General features: G+C 36.3%; 1 protein-coding gene across 1 annotated transcript in view; it reads left to right on the top strand.

Annotated features, from left to right (window-relative positions):
• AGL (amylo-alpha-1, 6-glucosidase, 4-alpha-glucanotransferase) overlaps nucleotides 1-16,504 on the top strand; it is a 77,908-nt gene that overhangs the window by 38,642 nt on the left and 22,762 nt on the right. The window contains exons 18-25 of the mRNA XM_061411102.1: nucleotides 117-241; nucleotides 330-442; nucleotides 547-681; nucleotides 6,589-6,719; nucleotides 10,236-10,372; nucleotides 10,616-10,749; nucleotides 11,644-11,819; nucleotides 15,775-15,877. Coding sequence (XP_061267086.1) covers nucleotides 117-241; nucleotides 330-442; nucleotides 547-681; nucleotides 6,589-6,719; nucleotides 10,236-10,372; nucleotides 10,616-10,749; nucleotides 11,644-11,819; nucleotides 15,775-15,877 — 1,054 coding nt within the window. The remainder of the gene's footprint in view (nucleotides 1-116; nucleotides 242-329; nucleotides 443-546; nucleotides 682-6,588; nucleotides 6,720-10,235; nucleotides 10,373-10,615; nucleotides 10,750-11,643; nucleotides 11,820-15,774; nucleotides 15,878-16,504) is intronic.

Raw genomic sequence — 16,504 nt, 5'->3', positions numbered from 1 at the left:
TTTTTAAGTTAGCTAATATATTCAACTTTAGGTTAAATGATTTAAAACTCCTTTAGCAGTTCTTAATTTCAGATAGTTTAATGTGAAATTTTGTTAAAGTTTTTATATATTCCTAGGCAAAATTGAAGAAGTAGTTCTTGAAGCTAGAACTGTTGAGAGAAATACAGCACCTTATAGGAAGGATGCTAATTCAATCAATGGAATACCAAACATCACAGTAGAAATTAGAGAACATATTCAGGTACTTCGGACTCTCATCTCACTACTGTATTTAACATTTTAAGGACATTAGGCTTATTTATCGACTGGTTTTATATATTTTTTTCAAGCTCAATGAAAGTAAAATTGTTAAGCAAGCTGGAGTTACTACAAAAGGACCCAATGAATATATTCAAGAAATAGAATTTGAAAATTTGTCTCCAGGAAGTGTTATTATATTCAGGTAGAGTTCAAGCTGTTGACTTTATATTTAAAATATTTTACATATTCTGTTAATTTTGAATAAATTACTCCTAAAAATAACCACATTTTAATTAATGTTTTCAGAGTTAGTCTTGATCCACATGCGCAAGTTGCTGTTGGAATTCTTCGAAATCATCTGACACAGTTCAGTCCTCACTTTAAATCTGGGAGTCTTGCTGTTGACAATGCAGATCCTATATTAAAAATTCCTTTTGCTTCGTAAGTATGCCTTATTTTATGGAGATTTGCCACTTTAATAATGATAAGTTGTCACAAGCCTGATTTAAGTAGTTTTAAGGCTTCTCTATATCCTTGTTCCTCAAAGGATAGTCCAAGGACCAGCAGTATTGAGATCATTTATTGTTAACCTTTTATCCTGTTACTTTATCATTTGTGTGCACACATGCTATCTCACTTATACATGCTCTCTAGATAGATAGATACACATGTATACATATGTACACATATATATCTATATGTATATACACATCTTTATATATACACACATACAATTTTTCTGAGCTATTTGAGACTAAGTTACATGCATCATACTCTTTACCATTTCATTTTTTTAATGCCAATACATTGTTCTTATATCTGGCTATACCATAGTTTATTTCATCAGTCTCCATTTTTTGGACACTTTAACTTGGACCAGTTATTTACACTTTATTCATCTCAGTTTCCTTATTTGGAAAATGAGGCTTAAAATAATTCCTACCTCTTAGATTTCATAAGTATTAAATTGGATAATGCACATGAAACACTTAATACAATTCATGGCACATAACAAATGCTCAATATATGTTATATGTCATGAGTACTAGGATAATTTCCAGGAATGGAATTTCTGAGTTAGACTATCGTATATTTGAGGCTTTTAATACTGCCAGATCCTTTCCAGAAAGATTATATTAATATTTTCAGCTCAATGTAAAAGTCTAATATCCCACATCCTTACTGAGTATATGTTATTATAATGTAATGTTTAAGAGCATAAAGGATGGGACCAGATTGCCTGGATTTAAATCCAATTTCAGACTTATTAACTGTAAGAAGTAAGACTTTGGGCAAGTTACTTAGGAGATATAGTGACTCTCAGAACAGTGTTTGACAGAGAGTATCAGTGATCAATAAGTGTTAGCTATTACTAGTCAAATTGGTAAATATAAAGTACTTTAAAATTACATCTCAATTTATTTTAAATATTAAGATAATTTCTGTGTTCATAAGTCATTTGTATTTATTTAGTGAAATGTCATTTTAAAATATTAGTTCATTTTTATGTTCTGTTCAGTTGGTTTTGTTGTTCTATAAGAGCTTTTATTAGTAAGGATATTAACTCTTAATTCAAGCCATACTTAGTAGATAAATTATTTTAAAAATCTGAGATGAAGCAGTTTTGTGCTTCTATGGCATGCTTTTTTTTTTTTTTTTTTTTTAATGGCATGTTTATAAAATAGCACATTCCTCATCAGAGCTACTAAGATTATCTAGGGACAAGAATCTGCACTTGAATATGCTCTCCAGGTGATTCTTTTTTTTTTTTTTTTAATCTGTTTTATTTATTTATTTTACTTTACAATATTGTATTGGTTTTGCCATACATTGACATGAATCCGCCATGGGTGTACATGTGTTCCCCATCCTGAACCCCCCTCCCACCTCCCTCCCTATCCCATCCCTCTGGGTCATCCCAGTGCACCAGCCCCGAGCACCCTGTATCATGTATCGAACCTGGACTGTTGATTCATTTCACATGTGATAATTTACATGTTTCAATGCCCTTCTCCCATATCATACCACCCTTGCCCTCTCCCACAGAGTCCAAAGGACTGTTCTATACATCTGACTCTTTTGCTGTCTCGCATAAAGGGTTATCGTTACCACCTTTCTAAATTCCATATATATGTTAGTATACTGTATTTGTGTTTTTCTTTCTGGCTTACTTCACTCTGTATAATAGGCTCCAGTTTCATCCACCTCATCAGAACTGATTCAAAGGCATTCTTTTTCAGTTCAGTTCAGTTCAGTCGCTCAGTCGTGTCCGACTCTTTGCGACCCCATGAATCGCAGCACACCAGGCCTCCCTGACCATCACCAACTCCCGGAGTTCACTCAAACTCATGTCCATCGAGTCGGTGACGCCATCCAGCCATCTCATCCTCTGTCGTCCCCTTCTCCTCCTGCCCACAATCGCTCCCAGCATCAGGGTCTTTTCCAATGAGTCAACTTTTCGCATGAGATGGCCAAAGTACTGGAGTTTCAGCTTTAGCATCATTCCTTCCAAAGAAATCCCAGGACTGATCTCCTTTAGAATGGACTGGTTGGATCTCTTTGCAGTCCAAGGGACTCTCAAGAGTCTTCTCCAACACCACAGTTCAAAAGCATCAATTCTTCGGCACTCAGCTTTCTTCACAGTCCAACTCTCACATCCATACATGACCACTGGAAAAACCATAGCCTTGACTAGATGGACCTTTGTTGGCAGAGTAATGTCTCTGCTTTTCAATATGCTGTCTAGGTTGGTCATAACTTTCCTTCCAAGGAGTAAGCATCTTTTCATTTCATGGCTGCAGTTACCATCTGCAGGGATTTTGGAGCCCAGAAAAATAAAGTCTGACACTGTTTCCACTGTTTCCCCATCTATTTCCTATAAAGTGATGGGACCAGATGCCATGATCTTCGTTTTCTGAATATTGAGCTTTAATCCAACTTTCTCACTCTCCTCTTTCACTTTCATCAAGAGGCATTTTAGTTCCTCTTCACTTTCTGCCATAAGGGTGGTGTCATCTGCATATCTGAGGTTATTGATATTTCTCCCGGCAATCTTGATTCCAGCTTGTGCTTCTTCCAGCCCAGCATTTCTCATGATGTACTCTGCGTAGAAGTTAAATAAGCAGGGTGACAATATACAGCCTTGACGTACTCCTTTTCCTATTTGGAACCAGTCTGTTGTTCCATGTCCAGTTCTAACTGTTGCTTCCTGACCTGCATATAGGTTTCTCAAGAGGCAGGTCAGGTGGTCTGGTATTCCCATCTCTTTCAGAATTTTCCACAGTTTATTGTGATCCACACAGTCAAAGGCTTTGGCATAGTCAATAAAGCAGAAATAGATGTTTTTCTGGAACTCTCTTGCTTTTTCGATGATCCAGCGGATGTTGGCAATTTGATCTCTGGTTCCTCTGCCTCTTGTAAAACCAGCTTGAACATCTGGAAGTTCATGGTTCATGTATTGCTGAAGCCTGGCTTGGAGAATTTTGAGCATTACTTTACTAGCGTGTGAGATGAGTGCAATTGTGTGGTAGTTTGAGCATTCTTTGGCATTGCCTTTCTTTGGGATTAGAATGAAAACTGACCTTTTCCAGTCTTGTGGCCACTGCTGAGTTTTCCAAATTTGCTGGCATATTGAGTGCAGCACTTTCACAGCATCATCTTTCAAGATTTGAAATAGCTCAACTGGAATTCCATCACCTGCACTAGCTTTGTTTGTAGTGATGCTTTCTAAGGCTCGCTTGACTTCACATTCCAGGATGTCTGGCTCTAGTTGAGTGATCAGAGCATTGTGATTATCTTGGTCATGAAGATCTTTTTTGATATATTTGTAATCACCACTATTGATTCTTTTTAATGGCTGAGTAACATTCCATTGTGTATATGTACCACAGCTTTCCATTCCATTTGTCTGCTGATGGACATCTAGGTTGCTTCCATGTCCTGGCTATTATAAACAGTGCTGTGATGCACATTGGGGTACACGTGTCTCTTTCAATTCTGGTTTCCTCAGTGTGTATGCCCAGCAGTAGGGTTGCTGGGTCATATGGCAGTTCTATTTCCAGTTTTTTCAGAAATCTCCACACTGTTCTCCATAGTGTCTATACTAGTTTGCATTCCCACCAACAGTGTAAGAGGGTTTCTTTTTCTCCACACCCTCTCCAGCATTTATTGCTTGTAGACTTTTGGATAGCAGCCATTCTGACTGGCATGAAATGGTACCTCATTGTGGTTTTGATTTGCATTTGTCTGATAATGAGTGATGTTGAGCATCTTTTCATATGTTTGTTAGCCATCTGTATGTCTTCTTTGGAGAAATGTCTATTTAGTTCTTTGGCCCACTTTTTGATTGGGTCGTTTATTTTTCTGGAATTGAGCTGCAGGAGTTGCTTGTATATATTTGAGATTAATTCTTTGTCCGTTGCTTCATTTGCTATTATTTTCTCCCATTCTGGAGGCTGTCTTTTTACCTTGCTTATAGTTTCCTTTGTTGTGTAGAAGCTTTTAATTTTAATTAGATCCCATTTGTTTATTTTTGCTTTTATTTCCAATATTCTGGGAGGTGGGTCATAGAGGATCCTGCTGTGGTTTATGTCGGAGAGTGTTTTGCCTGTGTTCTCCTCTAGGAGTTTTATAGTTTCTAGTCTTACGTTTAGATCTTTAATCCATTTTGAGTTTATTTTTGTGTATGGTGTTAGAAAGTGTTCTAGTTTCATTCTTTTACAAGTGGTTGACCAGTTTTCCCAGCACCACTTGTTAAAGAGATTGTCTTTTTTCCATTGTATATTCTTGCCTCCTTCGTCAAAGATAAGGTGTCCATAGGTGTGTGGATATATCTCTGGGCTTTCTGCAAGAAGTTCACTGGCTACATATTGGTAAATACTACAGTAGAATGGAGTTGGTACTGAGGCTGCTGATTTGACTCACTCTTGACTCACAAGTTACAGTCAGTCCCAGGAGAGAGGAGGGAAGCTAGCAGAGACAGAGGGAACAAAGCACAGCTGACAATTTTCTAAGTTGATGGTGGTGGTTTAGTCACTAAGTCATGTTCCAAGTTGAGACAGAAGTAAATGAGAAAAAAGAGAATATTTTCAAGAAAATATGTGTTCACGTAATATTCATGATATTTCAGTTATATAAGGTGAATTTACCTGAGTAATTAGAAGTGCGAGAAAGTAGGGTTTCAGTTGCATTCAGGTAGGTGTGGTCCCTTATACAATTTCAGTGCTAACTGAACCTTTGTTGAAACTAAGGCCATGAGAGTTAGTTTCTGCATTCTGATCATTATCAAGAAACAACTTTAAGAAAATCTTAGTTCTTTGAACAACGAATCTGAAAGGTAGTGCAACTTTAGGGAAGGACAGAAAGGAAAAGGAGAGATAGGCAACAGTAGAATAACACGTGATTTGTAAGGTAGTTAACTGACTTTTGATTGTCCTTTTACTGGTCCTTTGATAATTATTTTGAGTTTAAGATAATTAGTATAAAAGTGCTTGTCACACATAGGAGAATATAAAGGAGAAAAAAGACTAAGTCTAAAATAGAAAGAAAGAGTTTAAGGTTAAAAAATACATTGCTTACAAAAGTTCTCTGGTGTCTGTTCGTTTTGCCAACAAATTCTTCTCTTGAAATATAGGATCTTTTTTAAATTTTTATTTATTTGGCTGCCCCGGATCTTAGTTGCAGCACATGGGATCTTTAGATGTGGCATGTTAACTGTTAGTTGCAGCATGTGGGATCCTCTGTATTGGGAGCATCGAGTCTTAGCCACTGGGCCACCAGGGAAGTCCCTGAGATATAGGATCTTTTAAGTCAACTGCCATTCTGTCTCCAAGAGGCCAGGGGGAGAGTTTGTGGCTGTTGCATGGTGAAGGACCTGCCCCACTCTCAGACCTACCCATTTCTCCCCTAGGCTCTTGATTTAGCACAAGTTGAAAAACAGGGAAATGGAACATTCTGGCTTAGGCTTGCAGTTAACAGGAGCCTTTTGAATGAGAAAAATATGTGTTCATAACCATCAAATTAAAAAAAAAATAATAAAAACACAAATTTAAAAGATAAAGCGTATAACAGCCAAAAGATTTTTTCAGTGTACTTCTAACTAATAAAATGTAGCACTTGATTAATTCCTTGTCTTGGAAGAAATGTTACTTCTAACTGAGTTTTTAGCATGTTTGTTCTGTAATTGTTGTTTATAATGCATACTGCTTACAATGTATAGTATAATGCCGAGTTCCTAAAACATACATTTCCAAGACATTTTATGGTTATGGTTCAGATTTTCTTCTTTATTTTTATTGACAGCAAGTGGAATTTCATTATATTTAACCAGTTTTATTTTCCAATTTTTAGTATTGCCTCTAGATTAACTTTGGCTGAGCTAAATCAGGTACTTTACCGATGTGAATCAGAAGAAAAAGAAGATGGTGGAGGATGTTATAACATACCAAACTGGTTACCTCTTAAATATGCAGGTCTTCAAGGTAAGCAAGTATAAAGATGGTGAAGCTTTTCAGGGGTATTTTTTTAGGGTCATGTGGTATCTTCCTTATAGAAATAAGAGTATGGGCTCAGAGTTCAACTGCTTGGGTTCAAATCATGGCTCTGCCACCTACTCATTGATTGACTTCTGACAAGTAACTTAAATTCTCTGTGCCCCAACTTCTGCCTCCATAACATGTGAATAGACTAATTAAAAGTCTAATTCATAGACTTTTGTGAGGATTAAATGAGATTATTCATTTGGGCCCCAAATGGGACTAGGTTGTAAGTATAGTCATCTTTTTTCATGTAATTGGAAATTTTTTTTATTGCCTATTTGCTTTATCCTACAAAGAGAACTTTTAGTTAAATATTTTGTAGTTAGAGTAGTTGTAAACTGAGATAAAGGAACTAAATATTTAACTGTCAGCTTAATTCATTTGGTTAGCCATATTTTCTTAGATTTTTATTTAGGAAATTTGATTTACTGCACTTATATTCCTGGTTCATGAAGTTTACAACTTAACAAGCCTCCTTTTCGACTCCTAATTTCTTTGTACATCTCCCGTCTTTAAGGGCCAGTTCAATTCTTACATCTTCCACAAATCCTTCCTTAATTATTGATTTCACAGTAATTTCTTTGTCTTCCAGACACCCATTGTATTTATCTATTGTATCTCTTATTAGCCCTTGGAATTTATTGCTTTATTTTAATAATTAATATACTATTTTTTGTGAATGTTTTATCATGGTCAAGAAATAGGCTTTAGAACCAAATTTTATGGGTTGCACTGACTAGCTTTAATTATATGGCAAATTGTGGCTCAATTTTTCATCTGTAAAATGGAAATAAAAATAGTGTTTACCACAGGGCTTACTGTTGGGATTAAATGAGTTAATATGTATAAAGTACTTAGACAGTGAGTGGTTAGTTCATAGTAAGTATTCAGTGATAACTAGCTATCAAACTCTACTAAGTGGACTATACCCTTAGAAGAATAATATTTGCCTTTTGAAGGGTTCTTGTTTTTAGCTTTCATACCTTCTGCTAAATCAAGCACATAAGAAGCTTTCAATAAAAAATTTTAAGACTTTTTATGCTTATGACATTTTTTCTGAAATATTCTCATTTTTTATTTTATGCTGTAATAAAGAAATGTATGTGTTACCAGCCATAAGCAGCTATCTACTCCATTTTCATTCTGAGATGTTAAACTCCTTTTTCTACTTGCCTGAAAAGATTGTACTTTTGTGAACTTCTTTTCTCGCCTTTATGTTCCTTATAATTAATTAAGTATAGTTATAGCCTGGTAGGCTGCAGTTCATGGGGTCGCTAAGAGTTGGACACGACTCAGCGACTTCACTTTCACTTTTCACTTTCATGCTTTGGAGAAGGAAATGGCAACCCACTCCAGTGTTCTTGCCTGGAGAATCCCAGGGACGGGGGAGTCTGGTGGGCTGCCGTCTCTGGGGTTGCACAGAGTCGGACACGACTGAAGCAACTTAGCAGTAGCAGCATAGACATAACTAAACTTTCTACTTTCCTTCTACTTCTTCATGAAATGATTTTTCTCATTTGTTCTAAATATAATTGCCCTTATTTGATTTATTTTTGTACTCTATACCAATCCGTAATCCCTCTGGCTGTTTAATATTTCAACAATCACGTTGTATTTCCAATAGGCTTTTAATAACAACCTCAGTTCAGTTCAGTCACTCAGTCATGTCCAACTCTGCGACCCCATGAACCTCAGCACTCCAGGCCTCTCTGTCCATCACCAATTCCCGGAGTCCACCCAAACCTATGTCCATCGATTCGGTGATACCATACAACCATCTTATCCTCTGTCATCCCCTTCTCCTCCTGCCCTCAATCTTTCCCAACATCAGGGTCTTTTCAAATGAGTCAGCTCTTCGCATCAGGTGGCCAAAGTATTGGAGTTTCAACTTCAACATCAGTCCTTCCAATAAACACCCAGGAGATTATTCAAATCACACTTAACCATTTCACTGACCTTTCTCTTCTCTAACCCGAATTCCCCTTCCCTACTTCTTGTAACAATATCTTAAATTTATATATTTAACTTGAAATTTTCAAAACATGCTTAGTATACACAATAAAATTAATTAAATTCTAACTAACTAAATAAATTTATTTGGAATGAAGTCAGTGAAGCCAATATAATTTTAAATTACTACCCTATTAAGTGATGAAAAGAAGTATTGTTCTAGCTATCTGTCATTGAAATAACAATATGTTATATATACATAGAAATTCTTTGCAACCCTATGGATTACAGCCTGCCAGGCTCCTCTGTCCATGGGATTCTCCAGGCAAGAATACTGGAGTGGGTTACCATTTCTTCCAGGGGATCTTCCTGACCCAGGGATTGAACATACTACATCTCCTGCATTGGCAAGTGGATCCTCTTACCACTGAGCCACCTGGGAAGCCCAAAAATTTCTATGGCACAGCGGCAAAGAATCTGCCTGCCAATGCAGATAGATGACTGATGCAGGTTCAATCCCTGGGTCAGGAAGATGCCCTGGAGTAAGAAATGACAACCCACTCCAGTATTCTTGCCTTGAAAATTCCAGGAACAGAGGAGCCTGATGGGCTACAGTACATGGAGTCACAAAGAATTGGACACGACTGAGCACACACACACACACACACACACACACACATGTGCATAGAAATTCTAATATTTCTAATTGAGTGGTACTTGAGGATATGTCTGTATACTTCATTTTGATACCTCATTTAGTTCCAAGTACCTCTGTTATGGTCTTCCTTGATGGCTCAGCAATAAAGAACCTGCCTGCCAATGCAGGAGACAGGGTTCTATCTCTGGGTTGGGAAGATCCCCTGGAGAAGGAAATGGTGACCCACTCCAGTATTCTTGCCTGGAATATTCCATGGACAGAAGAACCTGGTAACAGGATCCAATCCATGAGGTTGCAAAAGAGTCAGACAACTTAGCAACTAAACAACACAAACTCCTGTTATATTTCAAAGATTCTCTCCAGAACAGACTTTATTCTTAGTATCACCATAGGTGATCTTGCTGTCTCTGAGGCCAGTTCTATGATTTTTCTTAAATCTTGCGTGAATATTCATGAATCTACCACTTTTCAACTGTGAAAAGACAAACTTATCAGTTTTCTGCCCCTAGATGCCTTAGGATAGGGAAGCTGTGCCAATTGCCTTTGAATATTGTAATATTAAAATTCAAAAGAGCAGGACCAACCCAGAAAACAGGAATCTTGGAAAGCTCTGCATAGCTCATGTGACTGACCACAGTCCCCGTCAGCCTGCCTTTATATCTTGGTTCAAGGCAGTGTTGCCACACTTACCTCCAGTCATGGGAAGTGCCACTGAGGTTTATGCTGCTCTTGTATCTAGCTGTGTGTATATTCACCATCAATCACTGGAGACTAGCAGCAGGTTGCCAGGCTGTGAGAGCAAACTACTCTGCCAGTGATTAAATTGGTATGGTATTTCTCTGAATTTTCAGGATTAATGTCCGTATTGGCAGAAATAAGACCAAAGAATGACTTGGGGCATCCCTTCTGTGATAATTTGAGATCTGGAGACTGGATGATTGACTATGTCAGTAACCGACTTATTTCACGGTCAGGAACTATTGCTGAAGTAAGTAAAGCTATATTGTCCAAAAAAATAAAAGGTGAGGAGCACAGTAAGAAATGTATATTAACATATACGTTTATGTTGTTTTCTAACCTGAAACATTTTCTTCTGCATCATCTTTCAGTTCTTATAAGTGAAAATCTGGTTAATAGATTGCTAGATAGTACAGTGGAATGTTTGGATTTAGCTTTTAAATCCAAGCCTATAAGCACACCAAGTTAACTTTTAAAATTATTTTTATAACAGGTTGGTAAATGGTTGCAGGCTATGTTCTTCTACCTGAAGCAGATCCCACGTTACCTTATCCCGTGTTACTTTGATGCTATATTAATCGGTGCATACACCACTCTTCTGGATGTAGCATGGAAGCAAATGTCAAGGTATACCCAGCAAAGATTGAGTGGATAGGCATGTTTGTGTAGAAGCCACATACAGTCAGTGTATACACTCTTAAAAAGACCAAAACATCAGGAATTGTCATGCATGCATACAGCTGAAAAAGTTAGTAAGTGGGCATAAAATGTATTAACATCCTTTAATCTGGAACATACAGAAACAAACTTAGATATTAAAATCTATTCTATAAAGCTAAAAAACATGTTGATGGGGAATTTTAATTGCTTGGTGTTATCTCTATACCTCGAGTTGTTAAATTAATGGATAAATTTGTTTAAATCTACACATACTATTTTTTTCTAATTTTTTATTAATTAAGAGAAAAAATATTCTGCTATTGTTATAAGTGAAATATGCCTTTATTAGTGAATTTCCCTGAGGTGAAACCACAGGCTGGAATGTACCAGTGATGAGCAGCCAAGGCAATTTGGGCATAACTTCAGAAAGGATAAAACTTCAACTCTACCATTTGTTTTACAGTAAACATTTTAAAGCCAGCTAGGTAGATACAATACTGGGTGAAATGAAGGCAGTTCTGAAACCTTTACCAAATTTAAAATTCTGTTTAACTGATTTTAGCATTGCTATACATTTGAATAGAGAAACTTTTTGAAGAGAAAAAAAGAACTAAAATAATACTGCTAAAATTTTTTGAATCAATAAGGCATAAAATTTCAGGTATGCAAAATGAGTAAGTTTTGAGATCTAATGTACAACGTTGTGGCTGTAAATAACAATTGGTATTGTACCCTTAAAAATCTCTTTAAAAAAGTAGATTCTCAAATTAGGTGTTCTTACCCTAATAAATTTTTTTGAATAAGTAATAAAAATTTTTTATTTCTACCCGTAACACTTTGAACTCTATAACTTTGTTGCAGCTTTGTTCAGAATGGTTCTACCTTTGTGAAACACCTTTCCTTGGGTTCAGTCCAAATGTGTGGAGTAGGAAGATTCTCTTCTCTGCCACTTCTTTCACCTTCGCTTACGGATGTGCCATGCAGGCTGAATGAGATCACAAGGGAGAAGGAGCAGTGTTGTGTGTCTCTAGCTGCAGGTAAGAAATTATGTACAAGATTAAAATGTGTAAGTCAGTATTAGGAAAATTATAAAGAAATGATTATTTTTAAAAACTCCTGATGTTCTCCAAGCTTTTATGTTACTGGTAAAATTTCACAGGCATACATTTATAAAAGTAATAACGGTGCTATTTAAGTATCACTGTGCACCAGACATTTATTTATGTGCACTTTTTATTGTGGCCAGTTAATCCCTTTCTTCTGCATGTGTATTTTTTCCAACTCATAACATTTTGCATTTTTCAATCAAATCTGTTTTACTACCTTTCCCATTACATTATACTTTTTTTCCCCAATATAAAACATTTACATAGCCTTGTAATTACCAAGAGATCATGTGAAGATCCTCTACAAGTTACGAAACACAAAACAAATGCTAAATAATTTTTATTATGTGTCTAATTGTAATTAAATGCTTCCAACTCCATTAGCATCTTTCCTGAAAGTATATTTAAAACCCAAATCAAGTAACAGGTATAATTCTCAGCAAAATAGGCTTATGATTTCTTTTTAATAAATTTCAAGCTATTTCTAAAAAGTATTTAATATTTGAGTCCACTGAAGTTTAGAACTTCCAAACTAAACTGAGAAATACCAATTGCAGGATGAAAGGAACAGTATTGTCTATGTGATTGCCTCAGTTTACCCTTAAATTTGCATTCAGTTCAGTCGCTCAGTCGTGTCCGACTCTTTGCGACCCCATGAACTACAGCATGCCAGGCCTCCCTGCCCATCACCAGCTCCCGGAGTTCACTCAGATTCATGTCCATCGAGTCGGTGATGCCATCCAGCCATCTCATCCTCTGTTGTTGCCTTTTCCTCCTGGCCCCAATCCCTCCCAGCATTAGTCTTTTCCAGTGAGTCAACTCTTTGCATGAGGTGGCCAAACCTATAAAAATGACCTACTAGAACCCAACAACTAAAAAAGAAATTAACATTTCACTTAGAAGGATTATATGAACCTTCTGAATATTTTAATTATATAATTGTGTTTTAGATTTTCACTCAACTATTTTATATCCTTCTGGTACTTTCCCCTGTGAATTCATGGCAGATGGTCATAAAACTGAACAAGAACATTGTGGAAAAAATGCAGAAGTTGATTTTAAAGCCTATTGTTTAGAAGCCTATTATATAAAATAGTGATCTCAACATTTTTGATTATCCAGTTCTGTTGTTAAACACTCCCAAAATAAATATATTGAGATCATAAATGATATACTTATACGCTATTATACTTGGTATGTTTACATATCATGTACAATATAAAACAAAAAGAAAAACTAAAAATATAGTTTATAAATATGGATAGAAGTTCTGGTATTTCTTTCTAGCATGCTAAAGGAAAGTTTTGTATATTCCATATTATAGGACTGTATATGGATTTGCAGATAGATTTCTTGGTTTCATTTTTAAATGATACAAAGGCCAGGAATACCTTCCTTTTCTAACAGTGATACAAAATATGTGTATAATTTTAAACTTATACATTAATTGACAAGGTAGAAATTATTCAGAAGATGTGTGATCTGTAAGTCATATATTCTGAAAGGTCGAAAAGTTAATATAGGGCTTCCCTGGGAATCTGCCTGCCAGTGCAGGAGACACAGATTGAATCCCTGGTCCACGAAGATCCCACATGCCACGAAGAAGCTAAGCCCATATGCCACAACTGAGCCTGAGCTCTAGAGCCCATGAGCCAGAACTACTGGAGCCCACGTGCCCTGTAGCCCATGATCTGCAACAAGAGAAGCCACTGCAATGAGAAGCCCATACACCGCAACTAGAGAATAGTCCCTGCTCATTGCAACTAGAGAAAAGCCTGTGCAGCAACTGAAGACTCGGCACAGCCAAAAATAAAGTTAATTAATTAATTTAAAAAATGTTTTAGTGAATACAAATATTTCCACACATGGATGCTAGAGGTTTTAGTTTTGACTTTTTAACAAGAGTGCCTGTATTCAGGGCATAGCAACTCAAACTTACCCTTGGATCTGTCTATACTTATATTTTATGCCAAGTGTTAAGTGGGTTGCTGCTGCTGCTGCTGCTGCTGCTAAGTCGCTTCAGTCATGTCTGACTGTGCAACCCCATAGACGGCAGCCCACCAGGCTCCCCCATCCCTGGGATTCTCCAGGCAAGAACACTGAGTGGGTTGCCATTTCCTTCTCCAGTGCATGAAAGTGAAAAGGGAAAGTGAAGTCGCTTAGTGTCTTAGCAACCCCATGGACTGCAGCCTACCAGGCTCCTCTCTCCATGGGATTTTCCAGGCAAGAGTACTGGAGTGGGATGCCATTGCCTTCTCCAGTTAAGTGGGTTAAGTACCAGAAATCTGTGCAACATGGAGTACTATATATATATATGTATTCACTGCTGTCATCAGTACCATCATCGACCATATATATAAACTGTATGTCAACCATGTATGTTGGTGCTCAGTTGCTCAGTAGTGTCTGACTCCTTGCCACCACATGGACTGTAGCCCACTAGGCTCCTCTGTCCATGGAATTTTCCCGGCAAGAATACTGGAATGGGTTGCCATTTCCTTCTCCAGGGCATCTTCCTGACCCAGGGATCAAACCTGCATCTCCTAGTTGGCAGGCAGATTTTTACCACTATACCACCTGGGAAGTCAACTGTGTGTGAACAATATAAAAGTGTTTAGGGAAATTTTATACCACTATTTGGGAGAAAATATAGAAAGAAATGTCTGATGTTATCTTTAGTTCTGATCCTTTCCTAACTGAAGAAAATAATGTCTTTCTCCAAGGTGAAGACCTAACAAACAGAAACTTTAATTGTAAAGTATTGGCAATATTTTTCCTTAGTCAAATTATCTCACCTCTCAATTTACATTTTATAATTAATCCAATTATTTCCTTCATCCAATACATTTTCATAGTGATATATACATTACAGTTTTCAGTGATATAACTTGGCAAATAAGGTTAATGAGGTTTCTGTTATCATGGGTCATATTTTCCACTGGGGAGGGACATTCACTCAACAAACCAGAAGACAAACAAAATAATGTCAGATAGTGTTAAGTGTTTAGAAAATAGTTATAAATGAATGCTGTGAACGTTTTATTTATGACCTGAGTTTTTCTTCCCTGAAATTTTTGTTACATGTATACTTTAGCGCAGTTTTGTTTTATGGTGAAATGCTAATTTCCTTTGCTTTACTTTCCTGCTGATTGTTACATATAACAATTGTATTTCTTTTCACATTTCATAAGAAACCAAACTAAATATAAAAGTAAAATTTTAGATTTTATCTATGGTCATTCTGTTTTACTTCCTGCATAAAGCCTGTAGTTACCTAAAGTTTTCAAGGGATTTAACATCTGAAATCCTTGTTTTCACCTGTAAAAGTTGTTTCTAACGAACTGTGACACTTTTAAGTGGTTTTAAGTTAATGGGAAATTTGGTGATGAAGTAATAACCCTAGAGTGGTAGATCAATAAACATGTAATTATTTGTCATTAAGGTAATCATCCCATATTTAGATTAATTTGTTGCCTTCAAACTTCAGGTAGAACCTTTTAAAATATATCATTATTACTATATTGAGTGTTTCTTCATGTGTTAAATATCTGACCTCTGATTTTATCTTTAATTTGCTAAAAGAAAGTCTATTTTTAAAAACTCATACATTCTAACCGGTTCAAATAAGCATCACTCTATAGCACTGGTTCTTAGTCTATTTTGAGTGACAGATTCCTTTAAGAATCAGATATGATTATGGAACCTCATCACACAAAAGTAGACATAAGAATAACCATACACTCTGCAGATAATTTTAAGAGAGTTTGAAGACTCTTTTCACCTCCTCCTTAACCCCAAAATTTAGAGCAGCTCAACCTATAGTCGTGGAGTTCGTAGGCTTGTGTATACTGAGGTTAATAGATTACTTTGCTGTGTTTTCTGTTAGGCTTACCTCACTTCTCTGCTGGTATTTTCCGCTGCTGGGGAAGGGATACTTTTATTGCCCTTAGAGGTCTACTGCTGATTACTGGACGCTATTTGGAGGCCAGGTAGGAAATCTTTAAAAAGTTGCAATGCAAGTTTATGTCTTAGTGTTTTTCAGTGCTCTTCAGGCCTTTCTTATTCATCTATTCTCAACATTTGGTAGGTAGCCACATTTTCCTGAGGTGTGATTTTTATTTTATTTGTTGTGTGTTCATTTAATAGGATCATAGAATTTCAAAGGTGTGACAATCTTTGAAGTTACCAAATTCTAATACTTCACATTACAGATCAGATTATCTTCAGCATTTGCTACTTTATTTCAGGAAAAACTAATAATTGTATAACCATGTTACAAACATCACACACTAAAGAGTGAAATGTCTGTGCCCGAATTAAGTATAAGAATGCAAATGACTTTTAGGTAAAATTGGAAGGTCTTCCATTTTTTGTTCTTCCATAATGACAGAGTCCTGTAAAGAGAATTATAATATCAGGTTTCCTTCTTTTTAGTGCAGACCTCATAACCTCCAGTTTTATGTTTTCTAGATTTAAAATGATGTTTTCTATGTTACAATACTATAAATAAATTTATCAAAGGTAGAAAAGAAAGGCTCTACAGCAGTGTTGTATAGTGTTCCATAAATCAGTATTACCATCATCTGACAACTTGTTATAAATGCAAATTCTTGGTC

This window comes from Bos javanicus, chromosome 3 (genome assembly GCF_032452875.1).
Source record: "Bos javanicus breed banteng chromosome 3, ARS-OSU_banteng_1.0, whole genome shotgun sequence".
Lineage (NCBI taxonomy): Eukaryota > Metazoa > Chordata > Mammalia > Artiodactyla > Bovidae > Bos > Bos javanicus.
This window is presented reverse-complemented; position numbering and strand designations above follow the sequence as displayed.